General features: G+C 47.4%; 1 protein-coding gene across 1 annotated transcript; it reads left to right on the top strand.

The window, feature by feature from the left end:
• Positions 1 to 12,275: 12,275 nt before the first annotated feature.
• Positions 12,276 to 13,301, top strand: LOC139832569 (uncharacterized). Its single transcript, XM_071822354.1, has one exon. The coding sequence runs from the start codon at positions 12,276 to 12,278 to the stop codon at positions 13,299 to 13,301; it is 1,026 nt and encodes a 341-aa protein (XP_071678455.1).
• Positions 13,302 to 15,744: the final 2,443 nt, after the last annotated feature.

Below are 15,744 nucleotides of genomic sequence, written 5' to 3'. Positions count from 1 at the left end.
TTGTTAATGCCCCTGACAAGTCTGATAGTTCCTAGCCTCACTTTCTTTAGTATTAAAAAAATCAAGTGATATGTTGTCTTCTTTTGTATTTTCATGTCCATAAAAAGGTAAAAATGCTCCTAGATTTCACATATCATGTTGAACTGCAATTAGTTAGTATGGTAGAAGTCTCATAGTTCCCCTATATCTTATACCAAAATTCAGGTGGCGTGCTAAAAAATTTCTGTCCACATAAATTTGGAAATGCTACTAAATTTCACATCATTAATCATGTTTGGTCACAGTTGTCAGTATGGTTCCAAGCGAATATGACAAATTTAGAGTGAAGCAAGTAATAATATATAAGGAGGTTAGATGTAGTCCAGTTCATATTACAGATATATACATATCAATGTTGTGTTTATAATTTCGCATAATAAGCATAGAAACTACAGATCTATGCATACCAATCTTGTGTTCATAATTTCGCATGATAAGCATAGAAACTACAGCTCTATGCATACCAATCTCGTGTTTCTAATTTTGCAACATAAGGTTAGAAGCTTTGTCATATGTTTTGGCTATTATATTTATTTTCTCTACAAATATGGAAATCCAGTTACTGATTTTGCATCTCCTGTCTTTATAACTTAGCAAACAACATAATAATCTATAAAGAACAACTACAAGTTGTACAAAAATGGGAAGTTCATAAGTAAGAGGAGCCGAGAGATCACATCAGTAACCAAATTCAAGCAATGGTGAATATTGTAAGCTGATGCTCCTACATGCATATTGATGTCAGCTCCACAATTGTTTAGCCTCTTCTTTTGCTATTAGGCCATGTATTATGTCACTTAATTATTTGTTCAGTGGCTTCTGCCTATTTTCATGTTACTGCAACTAACTGATGCAGTATCAGTATACTTCGAAGAAATATCAAGCCAACAATAATGCATAGGATTGGAGTGTAGCCTGCATAGTTTTGGCTATGGAGTTCTTTTACTTGGTTCACCCTCAACCTAATGTGTTTTCATACCTTGCCGTTTTATTGCTTCAACCATAAGGATTGAGATCTCTTGCCTAATTTTAGTATTGGAGCCACTAGACATCTGATTTTGTATCCAATATTTCCTGGAGTATTTGTTCTACTATTGGCAAACAAATTACTGTTTTCTTGCAAGACCACAAAGAGAAATATATGTATCATTATCCCTTTATCTGCCATTTGATCTTTTCAGGATATATGCAACAGAAGTCTAAAGAACATTGGACCTACCCCTGTGAATGGTGCTATCATCAAAACAAAAAATAAAATTTGGTGTTACTATCACCTTTTGAACTCCAACATGCTAGAAAAGTTTTTGTTGATTCTTTCTAACAAACTAAATGACACAGCAGCGAATCATACAGAAAATGTGATTATTGGGTCTAACTAGATGCAAAGGTTTGTAAGTGCATTTGCCACAGGTTCAGACCGAGGTTCAGACCGAGCCCGAGCTTGATCCGCACAAGCTACAAAAACACAGTGTTAGATTACGTCATGGGCCTGGGCCCGTTAGTCTTATGGTTTGCTTAGGGGTCAAGTAAGCGCTGCTTGGGAGTCAAGTAAACCTCTCTATATAAGGAGAGGAGATGTATCAATCTTATGAAGCAAGAATTAAGAAGGAAATCCCTTCCCTCTTGCCCGGCCGTGGGCAAAAAGCCCCCGGTCGGCCTTCTCGCGCCCTCGCAGCCCTCTCTCTTCTCCCAAACCCTAGCAGCCACATAACATTTGGTATCAGCTTTCCTGGGTTCGATCATGTCCATCCCTCCACCGAGTTTTTCCCACCCACCGCTGCTGCACTCCGACGTCCCCGCCGTTCTCTCCCCGGCGGAGATCACCACAGCCCTCCGCGATCTCGCCACCGCGGTCCAGGAGATCCACCTCTACTTGGCTAGCCCCTACGGGCCGCTGACGCACCAGGCGGCCTCCGCCGCGATCGCCGGGCCGCTGCAGCCGACGCTTCTGCTATCATCGCCGCCACCCGACGGCGGGCTGCTGCAGTCCCCGCTGCCGCTGTCCACCATCTCCGGGCCGGGCCCTACCTCGGCGCTGATGTCTACTCACACTTCTTCTCCTGTAGACAGTGTTGGGCCTCCAAGAGCAGAGGTTTGTAGAACAACAACAAGTTTCCCTTAAGTGAATCACCCAAGGTTTATCGAACTCAGGGGGGAAGAGGTCAAAGATATCCCTCTCAAGCAACCCTGTAATCACGATACGAGAAGTCTCTTGTGTCCCCAACACACCCAATACACTTGTCAGATGGATAAGTGCACTAGTTCGGCGAAGAGATAGTGAAATACAAGTAATATGGATTAATATGAGTGGTAATAGCAATCTGAATAAAATATGGCAGCAAGCAAACATGTAGCAAAACAGTAAATAAACGGAGATTCGATGTTTGGAAACAAGGCCTAGGGATCCTACTTTCACTAGTGGACACTCTCAACATTGATCACATAACTGAAACTACTCTACACTCTTTTGTTGGATAACAAACACCATTCATTGTGTAGGGCTACAAGAGCACCTCAATGCCGGAGTTAACAAGCTCCACAACATCCGGAGTTTATATTTAAGTAACCTTAGAGTGCATGATAGACCAACGCAATTATACCGAATACTAACATAGCATGCACACCGTCACCGTCAGGCTATGAAAGGGGGAATAGATCACATCAATACTATCATAGTAATAGTTAACTTCATAATCTACAAGAGATCACAATCATAGCTTATACCAAGTACTACATGATGCACACACTGTCAACATTACAACATGGAGGAGGAATAGACTACTTTAATAACATCACTAGAGTAGCACATAGATGATATTCAACTAGATCACAAAGAGAGAGATGAACCACATAGCTACGGTAGAGCCCTCAGCCTCGGGGGAGAACTACTCCCTCCTCATCATGGGAGACAGCGATGGCGGTGACTCTGGAACTTTTCTCGTATCGTGGCTTATTCCTCTAGGGTTTTCGCGACGGAGTCCTTAAGTAGGCGGAAGGGCAGCCTCAGAGGGGCCCTGGTGGGGCCACACAATAGGGGGGCGCGCCCCACCCCTTGGCCGCGCCGCCCTAGCGTGTGGGCCCCCCTAACTCCCCTCCGGTCTCTCTCCGGTGTTCTGGAAGCTTCGTGGAAAAATAAGATACTGGACGTTGATTTCGTCCAATTCCGAGAATATTTCCTTACTAGGATTTCTGAAACCAAAAACAGCAGAAAACAGGAACTGACACTTCGGCATCTTGTCAATAGGTTAGTTCCGGAAAATGCATAATAATGACATAAAGTGTGTATAAAACATGTGTGTATCATCTTAAAAGTAGCATGGAACATAAGAAATTATAGATACGTTGTAGACGTATCAGGCGCCGGGGGCCCCTCTTATCCAGCAGCCGGACCCTTTCTTCCCCACCGGTACGCTGCAGCAGCAACAACAGCTGCCGTCGCCACCAATTCTTCCGCTGCAGCTGATGTTCTCACCGACGCTATCCCTGTCGTTCGGTTGGCCAGCTGCAACAGCAGCAGCAGCTGCCATCGCCACCAACACCGCAGCAGCGGCTGCTGCCGCCACCGACGCCGTCCCTGCCTTTCGGCGGTGTGGGAGCGACCTTGGCCCCGGGCTCTACATCGACACCGCCCGGGATGCCCTTCCACCAGGTCCGTTTCCCTCCTTCGCCGTCACCGCTTCCGGCTTGGACCGCTATCCGCCACGTGTCGGCGACGGTGAGGCTGCAGGCTGCTGCGTGCGGCCTCCTAGTGCGTCGGCGTGTGCGGGAGATGCGTGATCTGCAGCTGCAGCTCCTCCAAGTTGCGCTTCGTTGCGCAACGGACCTTGATCTCGTCCGCGGCGTTGGGGATCTTGGGCGTGCGGTTTCCCCTGCGGGCGGCGGACATGCTGTTGTTCCCGCGGGCAGCGACCTCAAAGTCTGCACCATCGATAGTCATCCGGCGGGGAGAAGGCATGGTAGTAGCACTACTGCATTCCGCCGTCGGCCGCCGCGCGGGCTCCTTTTGTCCCGATGGTTTCCATGTGATCCAGGTGGCTGTACAGGTGCACGTCCGACGGGCGGATGGTGTCCACTTTATTTTCAGGGGTCAACAATAAAGCGTCCCAGTCTATTTCAGGTTGAGAGTAATAAAATAAGCCTAGATTTAAAAGGCTCGTTTTTAGGTGTTAGGGTTGTATTGCGTCGAGTAATGGTTTGTTTAGATTGCAGCTCGAGAACGAGCTGCATGTCCAGATGGGGTGTAGTGTTAGAGTACGTCATAGGCCTGAGCCCGTTAGTCTTATGGTTTGCTTAGGGGTCAAGTAAGCCTTGCTTGGAAGTCAAGTAAACCTCTCTATATAAGGAGAGGAGATGTAGCAAGAATTAAGAAGTAAATCCCTTCCCTCTTGCCCGGCCGTGGGCAAAAAGCCCCCGATCGGCCTTCTCGCGCCCTGGCAGCCCTCTCTCTCCTTCCAAATCCTAGCAGCCACATAACACACAATTGTACAAGACGGGCGCAGCAAAGCGCGCGCAGGGTCCATCTAGTAGTGAGGCGAAAGAGGAAGCAAGTGACTGACTAACAAGATTATCATGTGACTCGGTGAGTCGGTGTTATGTTTCCAGGCCCAGATAGGGACCAGGTCAAACGAATTAACTGCGCAGTCACCAGGAAAATCTAAACGCCGCTCACTCTTTGACTCCGATGGCTCGCAATCGCATGCCCCGGCGGCAGACGACTCCAATTTAGCGCCGGCCGCGCCGCGCTACCCCACCGGATTATCTCGCGCTTCCGCGGGCCGATACTATCCGGAATCCCTCCTTTGGAAGCTTGCTACTCCTACGCGTCTACCTCGATCGTGGTCCGTGATCTGGATCGTGCCGGCCGGCCGGCCGAGCGTGCAGACACGCATGGCACGGCACACAGCGCCAGGTCCCTCCGGTGGAAAAAGTCCAAAACAAACTTTGAACTTATAGTCAAAAGCTAAATGGAACCCTTAACTCCTAATCCCTGGCAGTCTAAACTTCTCAATCTCGGTCTATTTTAAACCTGGATATGTCTGGGTTGGGATTTTACTGATGTGGCAAGTCAAAAAAAAAAAAATTAGCCTAGATAATTAGCTACTCCCACTTACATACATGGCCTACCTATCATATTCATCTTCATCCCCTTTAACCCCAATCCCCTTCCACCATCCCTTGCACACGTGCCGTCCATCACGTCGTGGTGAGCGTGGCAAAGCTCGCACGCCCTTAGCCGCCAGGTGCTCGACCCTCTCTCCCTTGTGTCTCGACGGCAGCACCAGTCGACGAGGCCCTTCCCTGTATTGTCTTGCGCGCGGGGCCGGCGCAGCGGTTGCACGGAGACGGAACTTCCCCGACAAGGTCTCCCTCCTCTGAGCACCAGCACGCGCTCGAGTCGGTCTCCTGCTGCCCGCCACTTCGCAACAGCATCTCGTGCCACACGCCCATGTTCCATGCCCGACGGCCACGGTGGTCCGCATGTGTTCTTCCGTGTAGCAGCAGCGGCGGCGACAGTGTTGCGGCTATCTCCAACACTCTTAGTGAGTGCGGCTGATCTCCCCGTTCAACGGCCCCGAGCTAGCCCTTTCCGACAACAGTGCAGCGTCGCGTCCTGGCGGCATCGATCTGACACGGGAGAGCGGTGGCGGTCGAACTCGGGGTGGTGAGAGGTGGGTCTGGTGGAGGGAAGGAGGGCAAGGGGTGGGGAATACGGGGCGGCGGCGTACAGAACCTCCTGGCGAAGGGGTGGGAGAGAGGCGCTAGACCGTGTCAGACATGAGCGAGACAGACGGGAGGAGGACGTTGACCAATATGAGTTTTTGATATTGGCTGAATATGACATGTGGGTCCCACTGTCATTGAGGGTAGCCTGTAATCCTGGCTGGGATTTTAACTTCCTTGTTTGCCAAACAGATCGAAGGTTCAAAATAGACCGGGATTGAGAAGTTCGGAGTGCCAATTTTAGGGATTATGAGTTGAGGGTTCCATTTAGCTTTTGCCCATGAGTTTAAGGTTTATTTTGGACTTTTTCCTCCCTCCGCTTGATGTCAGCCATTGGACCGGCGTACTCATCCAATCCGATCAAAATCATCCACGACTTTGATCGATCGGCCACCGCATAGCTAGGTGTTTGAGACACTTTAAACCGCTGCATGCAAATTCAATCTTCACACGCACTTTGATCGATCGGTGCTGAATCGCCGCCGACAACGCCGACGCGCTCGCTTGCTTATCGGTAATGCTCTCTGTTTTTCAATCGCAGTAAAAGATTGCTTCCTGGCCGCAGTCCTCCAAGAACTGAACTATACTATTCTACGACGGCGTAGTTACTATACGAGCCTTCGCCATCGCGAGACTGGCCGTAACTGGTCACTTGACCTAGGCAACAACGAACTGAAATGAACAGCCGGAGACACAGAGATATGCATACATACGACCCGCAAAAAAAAAAGAATATGTAAATCCTGCGGTGTAAAAAATTCGACACGCGCGCTCGCCATGGCTGTGAATCCTGCCAAAACAACGCAGCATCCACATCGCCCTGTCGCTCTGCCTCACTGGGTTGTAACGAGGCAGGTATACCAATCTCCATGTTATATCGATGTTGCATGCAGGAAGAAACAGAGTACTAGACACGCTGCCGAGAGTTTTTGAGCATTAGAATACAGCCTCATTGCTTCGAATTGAACGTGTCGATAAATATATATTTTGTAGCACGATATCGCATATGCACAAAGTCTACTGCCTCGGAGCTGAGTTCGATGCGAGCAAGCTCTCCGGGACTCTGGAACGGGCTATGTAATTCGCTTCGCAGATCCGTACACATCGGCAAGGCGACGGCTTTGCTGCAATGCAATGACCATATCAGGGCCATGAGGTGTTGCTGCACAATGGAAACACAAGGGCATCTCCAGTGAGGGGCGACCCAAACAGACGGTGTGTGTCCGTCTGCGACCGCATGGTTGAAATATATGTCTGCGCCTAGCGACGCAAAGCATAGTGATCAGGTTCTTCGTGGAGACGCAAACACGGCTGAAATATGAGCCTGAATGCGTCTACGCGGACTCTGCGCGGCCGTGCGGTGCGACCGTTCACTTCCCCCACGGCCCCATCTGGCAGGGACCTGGCTCGATCCGTCTTTTCAGCTGGTGCGAATTTAAGCACAACAACTGCCAGGAATGGCAACCGTCGGAGTGGCAACCGCTTGGATCGACGCGCGAACAGCCAGAATGGAGCGCGAACTCGTAAACCACCGCGGAAGAGCAGCCCTCTTTGATTTATGCGCCGCCATTCATCCCCTCTCAATAAAACGCCTACGCCTGCGCATTCAGATCTCTAACCGGATGCCGCCATTCATCTCTACGACTGACGGTTCCATGAGCAGCCTCTCTTTGCCCTCCGACTCCGATAGCGAGGGGAAGCCACCAGGATGGCGATATTGGTGGGATAGAACTGGCACGCCGAGCAGCTCTAGCTCCCCACCGAGGGACGACCAGGAGGAGGAGGGGGACACCGTTGCCGATGACAGCTAGGAGGAGAAAGAAGAGGATAAAGAGGCCAAGTGGGCATGGCTGGCGGCTGAGGAGACGGTATAGGAGGGGGTGGCGGCAAAGAAGGAGGCAAGGGCCCAGGCGAAGGCGAAGGCGCAGCCGCCGTACACCAACGACGATGAAGACACCAAAGACGACTCGCCTGAGGGGGACACAAACTCGCCGGACGCGACGAGCTCTTCCGAAGAGGTGATGAGCAGGAAGCGCCTCCGTGAGGATGACGAGGCGGGATTTCCTAAGAAGAAGTAGTTTGTTTATGTAATTAGTTTAAATATTAGTTTGAACATTTTTTTCGTAGTTTCTATGTTAATTTGTTTCAAAATAGTGCACTATTTTATGTTCGAGATGAGTTTGAATAGAGCACATGACCAACCTCATAGGACAAAAATTGACATGCTGCTAGGGTTGCCCCCAGACGCAAACAGATAAATTTGGTATGCCAACTATTTCGATGTGCGCGAGCTGACACAAACGGACGTAACCGGTCAGATTTTAACGTCCACTTTACATTGTCTCGTTGGAGATGGTCTAAAATAACGTGGTCCTCTCTGACTCTTGGCTGACCATGTCAAGAGGCGACTATGAAAGCAAACGAGAGCGGAATCGGGTGCCAGCCAGAAAAGGCGTAATTTTGGGTTGTGTTTGTTAGGATTTAATTAATAGGTTAATTAAAGGGGTAATCCTCCCTCATGTAATTCTCTATGTTGATTGGTTGGTCAAGAGACACAACTCTTCCTCACACCTCTTCCAACGGACGTGACCCATATTCGCGTCCCTTCCCCTTGTATATAAGTTATGAATCATCAATGGAACACCATAGTTGAATCATTTGTTGTCTCTCTCGTTTGCTTCTCGATACTACTTTCAACACGTTATCAGCACGCTCTACATCCGAGCGATTTCGAGAACAGCAGAACATTGCTGGAAAGGAAAAGAAGAAAGACGAGTCACTCAACTAGGCGCTTCCTCTCGTGAAGCAGAGGTGCTTATCTTTCCCAATTTGTTGATACAATTGGAAGAACAGAGAAGAACAACAGGAAGTAACCACCCCCTGCCTTTCACGGAAAAGAGGGCGTTGGCCCAAAATCGATCGGTAAGAACATCATCGATTTCATCTCGAAAACTGAGGTGAGAATTTTTTTTGCTTCCCTGTCAATTTCCGCGGCCATGATCGATTGCGTACGCCCACCGTCCAATGGAGAAGTGGCTACTCGCCGCCCCTCGGGATCGTGGACGCCGCACCATCACGGAGCGGCAGCGGCCGCGACCTTCGCTCCGGTTCCTTGCGGAGCAATTGCCTCAGAGGCCTCGTGCTTCTGAGCGGCTGCCCCCGACACTGCAGCCCGACGCGGCCGTAGTCCATGCCATGGCGTGGCAGATGACGAGTCCCAGCCAGAGGCCATGGCGGCCGCCGCACCTCCAACTCGACGCGACTGCGGCTGGCCCTCACCAGACCCGAGGTGATGAGGCTCGTGCCCGCGGCCTCCGAGGCGGCCCCCCGCAATGAAGCGGCGCGTCCGTCGCCCTGCGCATCGACCAAGAGGCTAAGCTGTACCAATCTCTCGACTGGTAACCGCTCAGCGCACTCGGAAACGTGGAGCCTGGCGGCGCTCGGCCTGGCAAACGGTGTGACCCCTGCCTTCGCCTCCCTGGCGGATCCTCCGACAGGACGATCCTGGCGGGAGCGGCTCCAGCCGCCGGTGATTTTGGCCGACGCGGCGGCAGGGACGCGTGCGGGTAGTGGTCTGGGCGTTGGCCGCATGTCGGTCGAGTGGAAAAATTGGGGACTAATGCGATGCGTGGTGGCCGCCGCTGTGTGCTCGCTCTCCTTATCCTCTCGTACACATAGACTGGTCCTAGGCAGGCAGCTCAAGGTGACCCATCACCCCCACCCAGCATGTACGTGGGGTTGAGCCACCTGGTCCTCCTAATTTACAAAACGAGCAAATCACTAACAGCAGTTTTAACAGTGATACAATTTCTGTTTTAGACTCTGTTAAATTCAGTACATGTATGTTGTATTGTGAACCTGCTGAGTACCATGTATTCCAGGGCAATGTGATGTGATATATATTTCTATGTTCCCTACATATTATGATTATCACATCCATTAATTTGCAATTGAGATTTCTAATTTCTTGCAAATGAGAATCAGTTCATCGTATTAATTGAGTATTTGGCTTAATACGAGCACGAATTGATAAATGCAAAATTCGAAGTGAACCTCTTCAAAATTGATGTTTTGGGATCATATTGTAGTGTGTGGATCTACTGCATCACAGATTATCTTCACTACTAGGATTGCTTTACAAAGTAATCTCCCATACATCCTATTAAGTTATGACATAAGGCACTAGAACTAGGAGTATCTACTGATTCCATCAGATTACTCTCTAGTGCTGAGAGACGGACTCCAAAATTTCTTTTGAAGATTATCTACAAAGTGTCATACTTAACAATTTGAGGTTCACACTAATGATTTCAAGCCAACGCCTAAATCTTTATTAATTTTGCAAAGTTCATTACAACATAACCATGATGGTTTTTGATTTACCAATTGTAAATTAATAATCTCTGGTTCACCCACGTAAATAAATGATGGCCGAAAAAGGATTTGAGGCATTTGCCCTCAATGGCCACAACTACACTACATGGAACATGACCATCAAGATCACTCTTGCGTTTCATGGGATAATGCGTGCAATCCAAGCCTCACAGGATTCACCTCCGACTGGAGCCACACCGCTGACAGAAGAGTAAAATTATGTTGTCATGTACATCACAAGGCAACATACATCCAGATCGAGTGTGAATGCTATACGCATATGATAGTTGAATCATTTTGTTGCATCTCTCGTTTCTCTCTCGATTACTCACAACACGTATGGATGAAGAGAAACATCCATATTGAATCCACGCTAGATTTTACCAAGAGCAATCACCGGAGAGAAATCACCGGAGAAGAAGAAAGGAAAGAACATCAGGTAAAAATGGCAAGAAACCTGCCAGCGATTGCATCCGCCTTCGTTCGTTTCCTCCAGATGGAGACTCGTCGCCGCCCCAGGTTCGTACGACGCCGGCAGACAGGATTCCGTCGCTACGGCCGCGCGACCGGTTTCCGTCGCCACCGCCGCTGGACTGGTTTCCGCCGCCACAACCACGGCCGTGGCCTCCGCCACCGCTCTGGACTTGGTCGTCGTCGTCGCCTTTTCCACTGGAACCGCAGTCGTCATGGCGGTCGTCGCCACGGCAACCGCCGCCAGGCGCCTTGCACTGGACGCTGTGCCCAGGCAGTGAGCGCCCAAGGCACTCAATCTGCCCCAGCGGCCGCGCCGTTGGCCATCGACCTCAACGTCGAGCCCGAGGACGAGGAGACCAGCGCTCCCGTCGCTGCCGCACCGTTGGCCTTCGACCTCAACGTCGAACCCGAGGACGAGGAGACCAGCGCTCCCGTCGCTGCTGCGCCATTCGCCTTGGAACTCAAAGCCAAAGTCGAGCCCAAGGACGAGGAGACCGGCGCTCAGGCACCGCTGCCGGCTGGGCCAGCACCGCCGCCACCCGAAGCTCGCCGCCTCCTGCGCCGATTCGCCGCGGCCATGGCCTCCCGCCAGCCCAGCTTCCGTGCTGGGTCATGGAACCCCGCCTCCCTTGGCTTCTCCAATCTCGCCATGCCCAACACCAGCCTCCCTGACGGCTCCACCGACGAGGAAAGACGCGGCGGAAGCTGCTCTCGTCGCTGGTGAATTGGTGATGTGCTAGCAGCCATGGGGGATTCCGCCTGGGTCGGTCAATGGATTGGGGATAGAGACGCTCCTGGATGTTCTCTCCTTATCCGACCGGCCGGCCAAGCCACTCCATTTTAACCAACTAAATTATTAATGTAGTCTGTTTGCCTAGCACCATCCACTTGCGTTGTGGCAGCACTAAATTAGTACTCCTTATTTGTTTAGTACAGTACATGAGTCACATAAGTATTTGTACGGTTCTCAAGTACTTATCATGTCATAGACCTATGTATTATGTATTTACATCATGTACTAAATTATATTGTATACTGATGTTGTAGACTACACTGTGTCTATATAAGATTATATGTTCAATGTGTTTGCATTTTGCAATCCCTATAACATATATATATGGTACAATAATATTATTTTGCAAGTGAGATTAATTTTCTTGCAAAATTAACTGTTAATTCATCATCGATTAAGTCCATATATGCTTAATATAGCATCAAATTGACTTAAATCAAATGGAATTAACAAGCAAAATTAAAGTGACTACCTCAAATTTATATATGGGATCACAGGGTAATGTGGTATCTACTGCGATAATAAGCAGATTATCCACAATTATTGTGAGGTCTACATTTTGTCAAAATTGACATTATGACTACCTTCAACGTGCTCTCCCATATATTTAAATCAAATCATAATATAAGGTACTAAGATCAAAGGCATCTACTGATTTTGGTCAGATTATGCTTCTTAGTACTGTGAGATGTACTCCATGAAAATGGTGATTATCTACAACGTGTTATGAAAGATAATTTGGGGTCCACACTAAAACTCAAGGATTCACTTGAGTTCAGCAATTTTGCAAATTTTATTACGACATAACCATGATGATTTTAATTTACATACAAGTAAATTTACAAATCACTGGTTCTCATTCATGTAGGACAAAATGACCGTCAAAGAATTTGAAGAGCTCGCGCTCGACGGAAATAATTATCCTACATGGGCTATGGATGTTAAAATTAGTCTTTCATCCCGTGGAATTGCAGCTGCACTCATACCACCTGAGGATCCCCTTCCGCAGGGAGTTGCACAATTAACCGAGCCACAAAAATATGGTGCTTTATACATTATAAGAAACCATATTCACCCAGATTTGAAATCTGAATATTTAACGGAGGAATCTCCAAGCAATATGTGGCAAGCACTCAAAACTAGATATGAACAGCAAAGGGCAGTTATACTACCTGAAGCTAGTCATGAGTGGACCCAGTTAAGACTCCAGGATTTCAAATGCATCGGAGCTTATAACCATGAGGTTCATAAGATTTGTTCGAAGTTACGGTTTTGCGAGAAGGAACCTTCAGAAGAGGAGAAGATAGAAAAGACTCTATCAACTATGCTCCCAGCTGATAGGATCCTACAGCAACAATATCGTGCAAGGAATTACCAAGTTTATTCTGAACTTATACATGTTCTCCTCCAGGCAGAAAAACATGATGAACTTCTTTTAAAGAATAGTCATCAACGCCCAGTTGGGGCTGCCCCTCTACCTGAGGTACATGCAAATTTTCAGAAAAACAATAAGTTCAATGGCTCTTTCAAAGGTCGTAAGAAGAACTTTAAGGGTAATTACAACCGCAACCGCAACAACAAGAACAAGCCACATAATTCAGACAAGGGAAAGGGCATTGCAAAGAACAAGTCTGATAAAACTAATCTTTGCCAGAAATGTGGATGCTACAAGCATGTCACCAAAAAATGCCGCACCCCAAAACATTTGGTAAACCTCTACCTGCAATCCATGGGACGTAACAGACCTGCCCAAGGAGCAAGATATGAAGCACACTTCAATCTTCAACCCGAAAACAACATGGAAGTTGGATGTTCGCGAGATGTTCAAAGAGCACCAAGCAACACCGAGGAATTACATGTACCACGGGACTCCATGGACAAGGAGAATATGATGATCTAATACGCCTCCAACGACGTGTTCGGAGACTTTTACTAGTCAATCAACTCCATTATATAGAATATTTGTTTACATCCATTTGATTGTTGTAATAAGAACATAGTATTATTGTTGTTGTCATCACCCTATATTGTAAAGCACAATATAAATATTGTATCAGCACTTTGATATCAATAAAGTTGTATATATTCTATATATCCAATAAGTCTTTTCATTGATGAAAATTCTACATTTCAATATATAGATTTCTACGGGAGTCAATCCAAATGGAGGAGGAAATGTGCCTTGTGGATAGTGGTACCACAAACTCTATACTTAGGGAAATAAAGTATTTCCAAACTCTTACAAAGATGAATGGAGATATTTTAACAATCGCCGGACGCGATGCGGTAATTGTTGGCACAGGACGCGCCATATTTACCCTCCCTATGGGTACACAAATTATAATTGAGGATGCTTTATTGTATCCCGATTCAACTCGTACCCTCATAGGATATAGAGATATCCGTAAAAATGGTTTTCACATTGAAACCCATGAAGACAACAAGGAGGAGTATCTCCTCTTTACCAAAGACAACGGATATGGCAAACAAATATTTGAGAAAATTCCCTCTTTATCATCAGGATTGTACTACACATACATAAAACCCGTAGCACATGTTGCGTACAAGGTAATTTTTCAGAATGTCAATGCATTCCAAACTTGGCATGATCGCCTTGGTCATCCCGGTATCGGGATGATGAGGAAAATTATCGGCAATTCCAATGGTCATGACTTAAATGAATCCAAATTCCCACAATCTTCGGATTTTGTGTGCACTGCATGTGCTACCGGGAAACTCATTTTACGACCCTCTTATCTTAAAATTCAAGCGGAACCACTCCAATTCCTTGAACGAATTCAAGGTGATATTTGTGGTCCTATCCAACCATTATCTGGACCTTTTAGGTATTTCATGGTTCTAATTGATGCATCTACACGATGGTCTCATGTGTGTCTATTATCCACACGAAACCATGCATTTGCCAAAATAATGAGACAAATTATTAAATTACAAGCTCATTATCCTGAGAATCGAATTAAATCAATTCGAATGGACAACGCTGCTGAATTTTCCTCGCGTGCCTTCAATGATTATTGCATGGCACTAGGAATTGAGGTTCAACACTCGGTCCCATATGTCCACACACAAAATGGATTGGCTGAATCCCTAATTAAGAGAATTAAGCTCATTGCACGACCATTATTAATGAATTGCAAATTACCAACTTCGTGTTGGGGTCACGCAGTTTTACACGCTGCTGATTTGATTCAATTGCGACCAACTGCATATCACAGCACTTCCCCTCTGCAATTAGTACGTGGAAATCTACCAAATATTTCCCATCTGCGTAAATTCGGATGCGCCACATATGTGCCGATCTCACCACCGCAGCGTACATCCATGGGCCCACATAGGAAATTGGGGATCTATGTGGGGTACAAATCACCGTCAATAATCAAGTACCTTGAACCCCTCACAGGGGATTTATTCACAGCCCGTCACGCTGATTGCATCTTCAACGAGGATCATTTCCCGGCATTAGGGGGAGACATCAAGTACCAAAAAGAATGCCCGAAAATCGATTGGAATGCCCAAGGCATTTCCTCCTCTGATCCACGTACTCAAGAAACTGAACTTCAAGTTCGGAAAATAATTGATTTGCAACACATTGCAAATAACCTGCCAGATTCATTTACTGACTATAAAGGTGTTACAAAATCCTATAATCCTGCCAGAAATGCGCCCGAAAGAGTGGAGGTACCAACAAAAACCACTCAACTCCCAGTTCAAAGGAAGAGGGGGAGAAGTACGGCCACCGAACATGATTCAGCTTCTCGCAAGCAACAAAGGAAACAGAGGAAGAAACCCTCTGAACCAGTAAATGTAAATCAACCTAGCGTTGATAATCATCTAATGGGTAATGAACACCCAGTGGAAGAACGACCTCCACAACCCAGCTCAGTTGTGCACTCAATGACTGGGACATCGGAAAACCCTGACTCAATCGTATTGGGAAATCTCGACCAGTCAACAAGGGTAAATGAAATTTCCACAAACTATATAGATTCTGGAGAATCTTACAATCGTAAGTCTACAATTGTCGACATATATTTCTCAACTACGATTTGCAAACAACCTTCTAAATGATCATGATCCAAAGACCATGGCGAGTGTGAGAAACGCTCAGTGGCCTAAATGGAAGGATGCAATCCAAGTTGAATTAGCCTCGCTCAATAAAAGAAAGGTATTCAGTGAAGCAATACCTACACCTCCCAGAGTTTTCCCTGTGGGATTCAAATGGGTTTTCGTCCGTAAGAGGAACGAGAACAATGAGGTGGTGAGATATAAAGCAAGGCTTGTAGCCCAAGGTTTCACGCAGAGACCAGGCATTGATTTCAATG

The sequence above is a fragment of the Lolium perenne genome, chromosome 6 (genome assembly GCF_019359855.2).
Source record: "Lolium perenne isolate Kyuss_39 chromosome 6, Kyuss_2.0, whole genome shotgun sequence".
NCBI classification, from domain to species: domain Eukaryota; kingdom Viridiplantae; phylum Streptophyta; class Magnoliopsida; order Poales; family Poaceae; genus Lolium; species Lolium perenne.
Note: the sequence above shows the minus strand (reverse complement) of the source record. Positions and strands in the feature narration are given on the sequence as shown.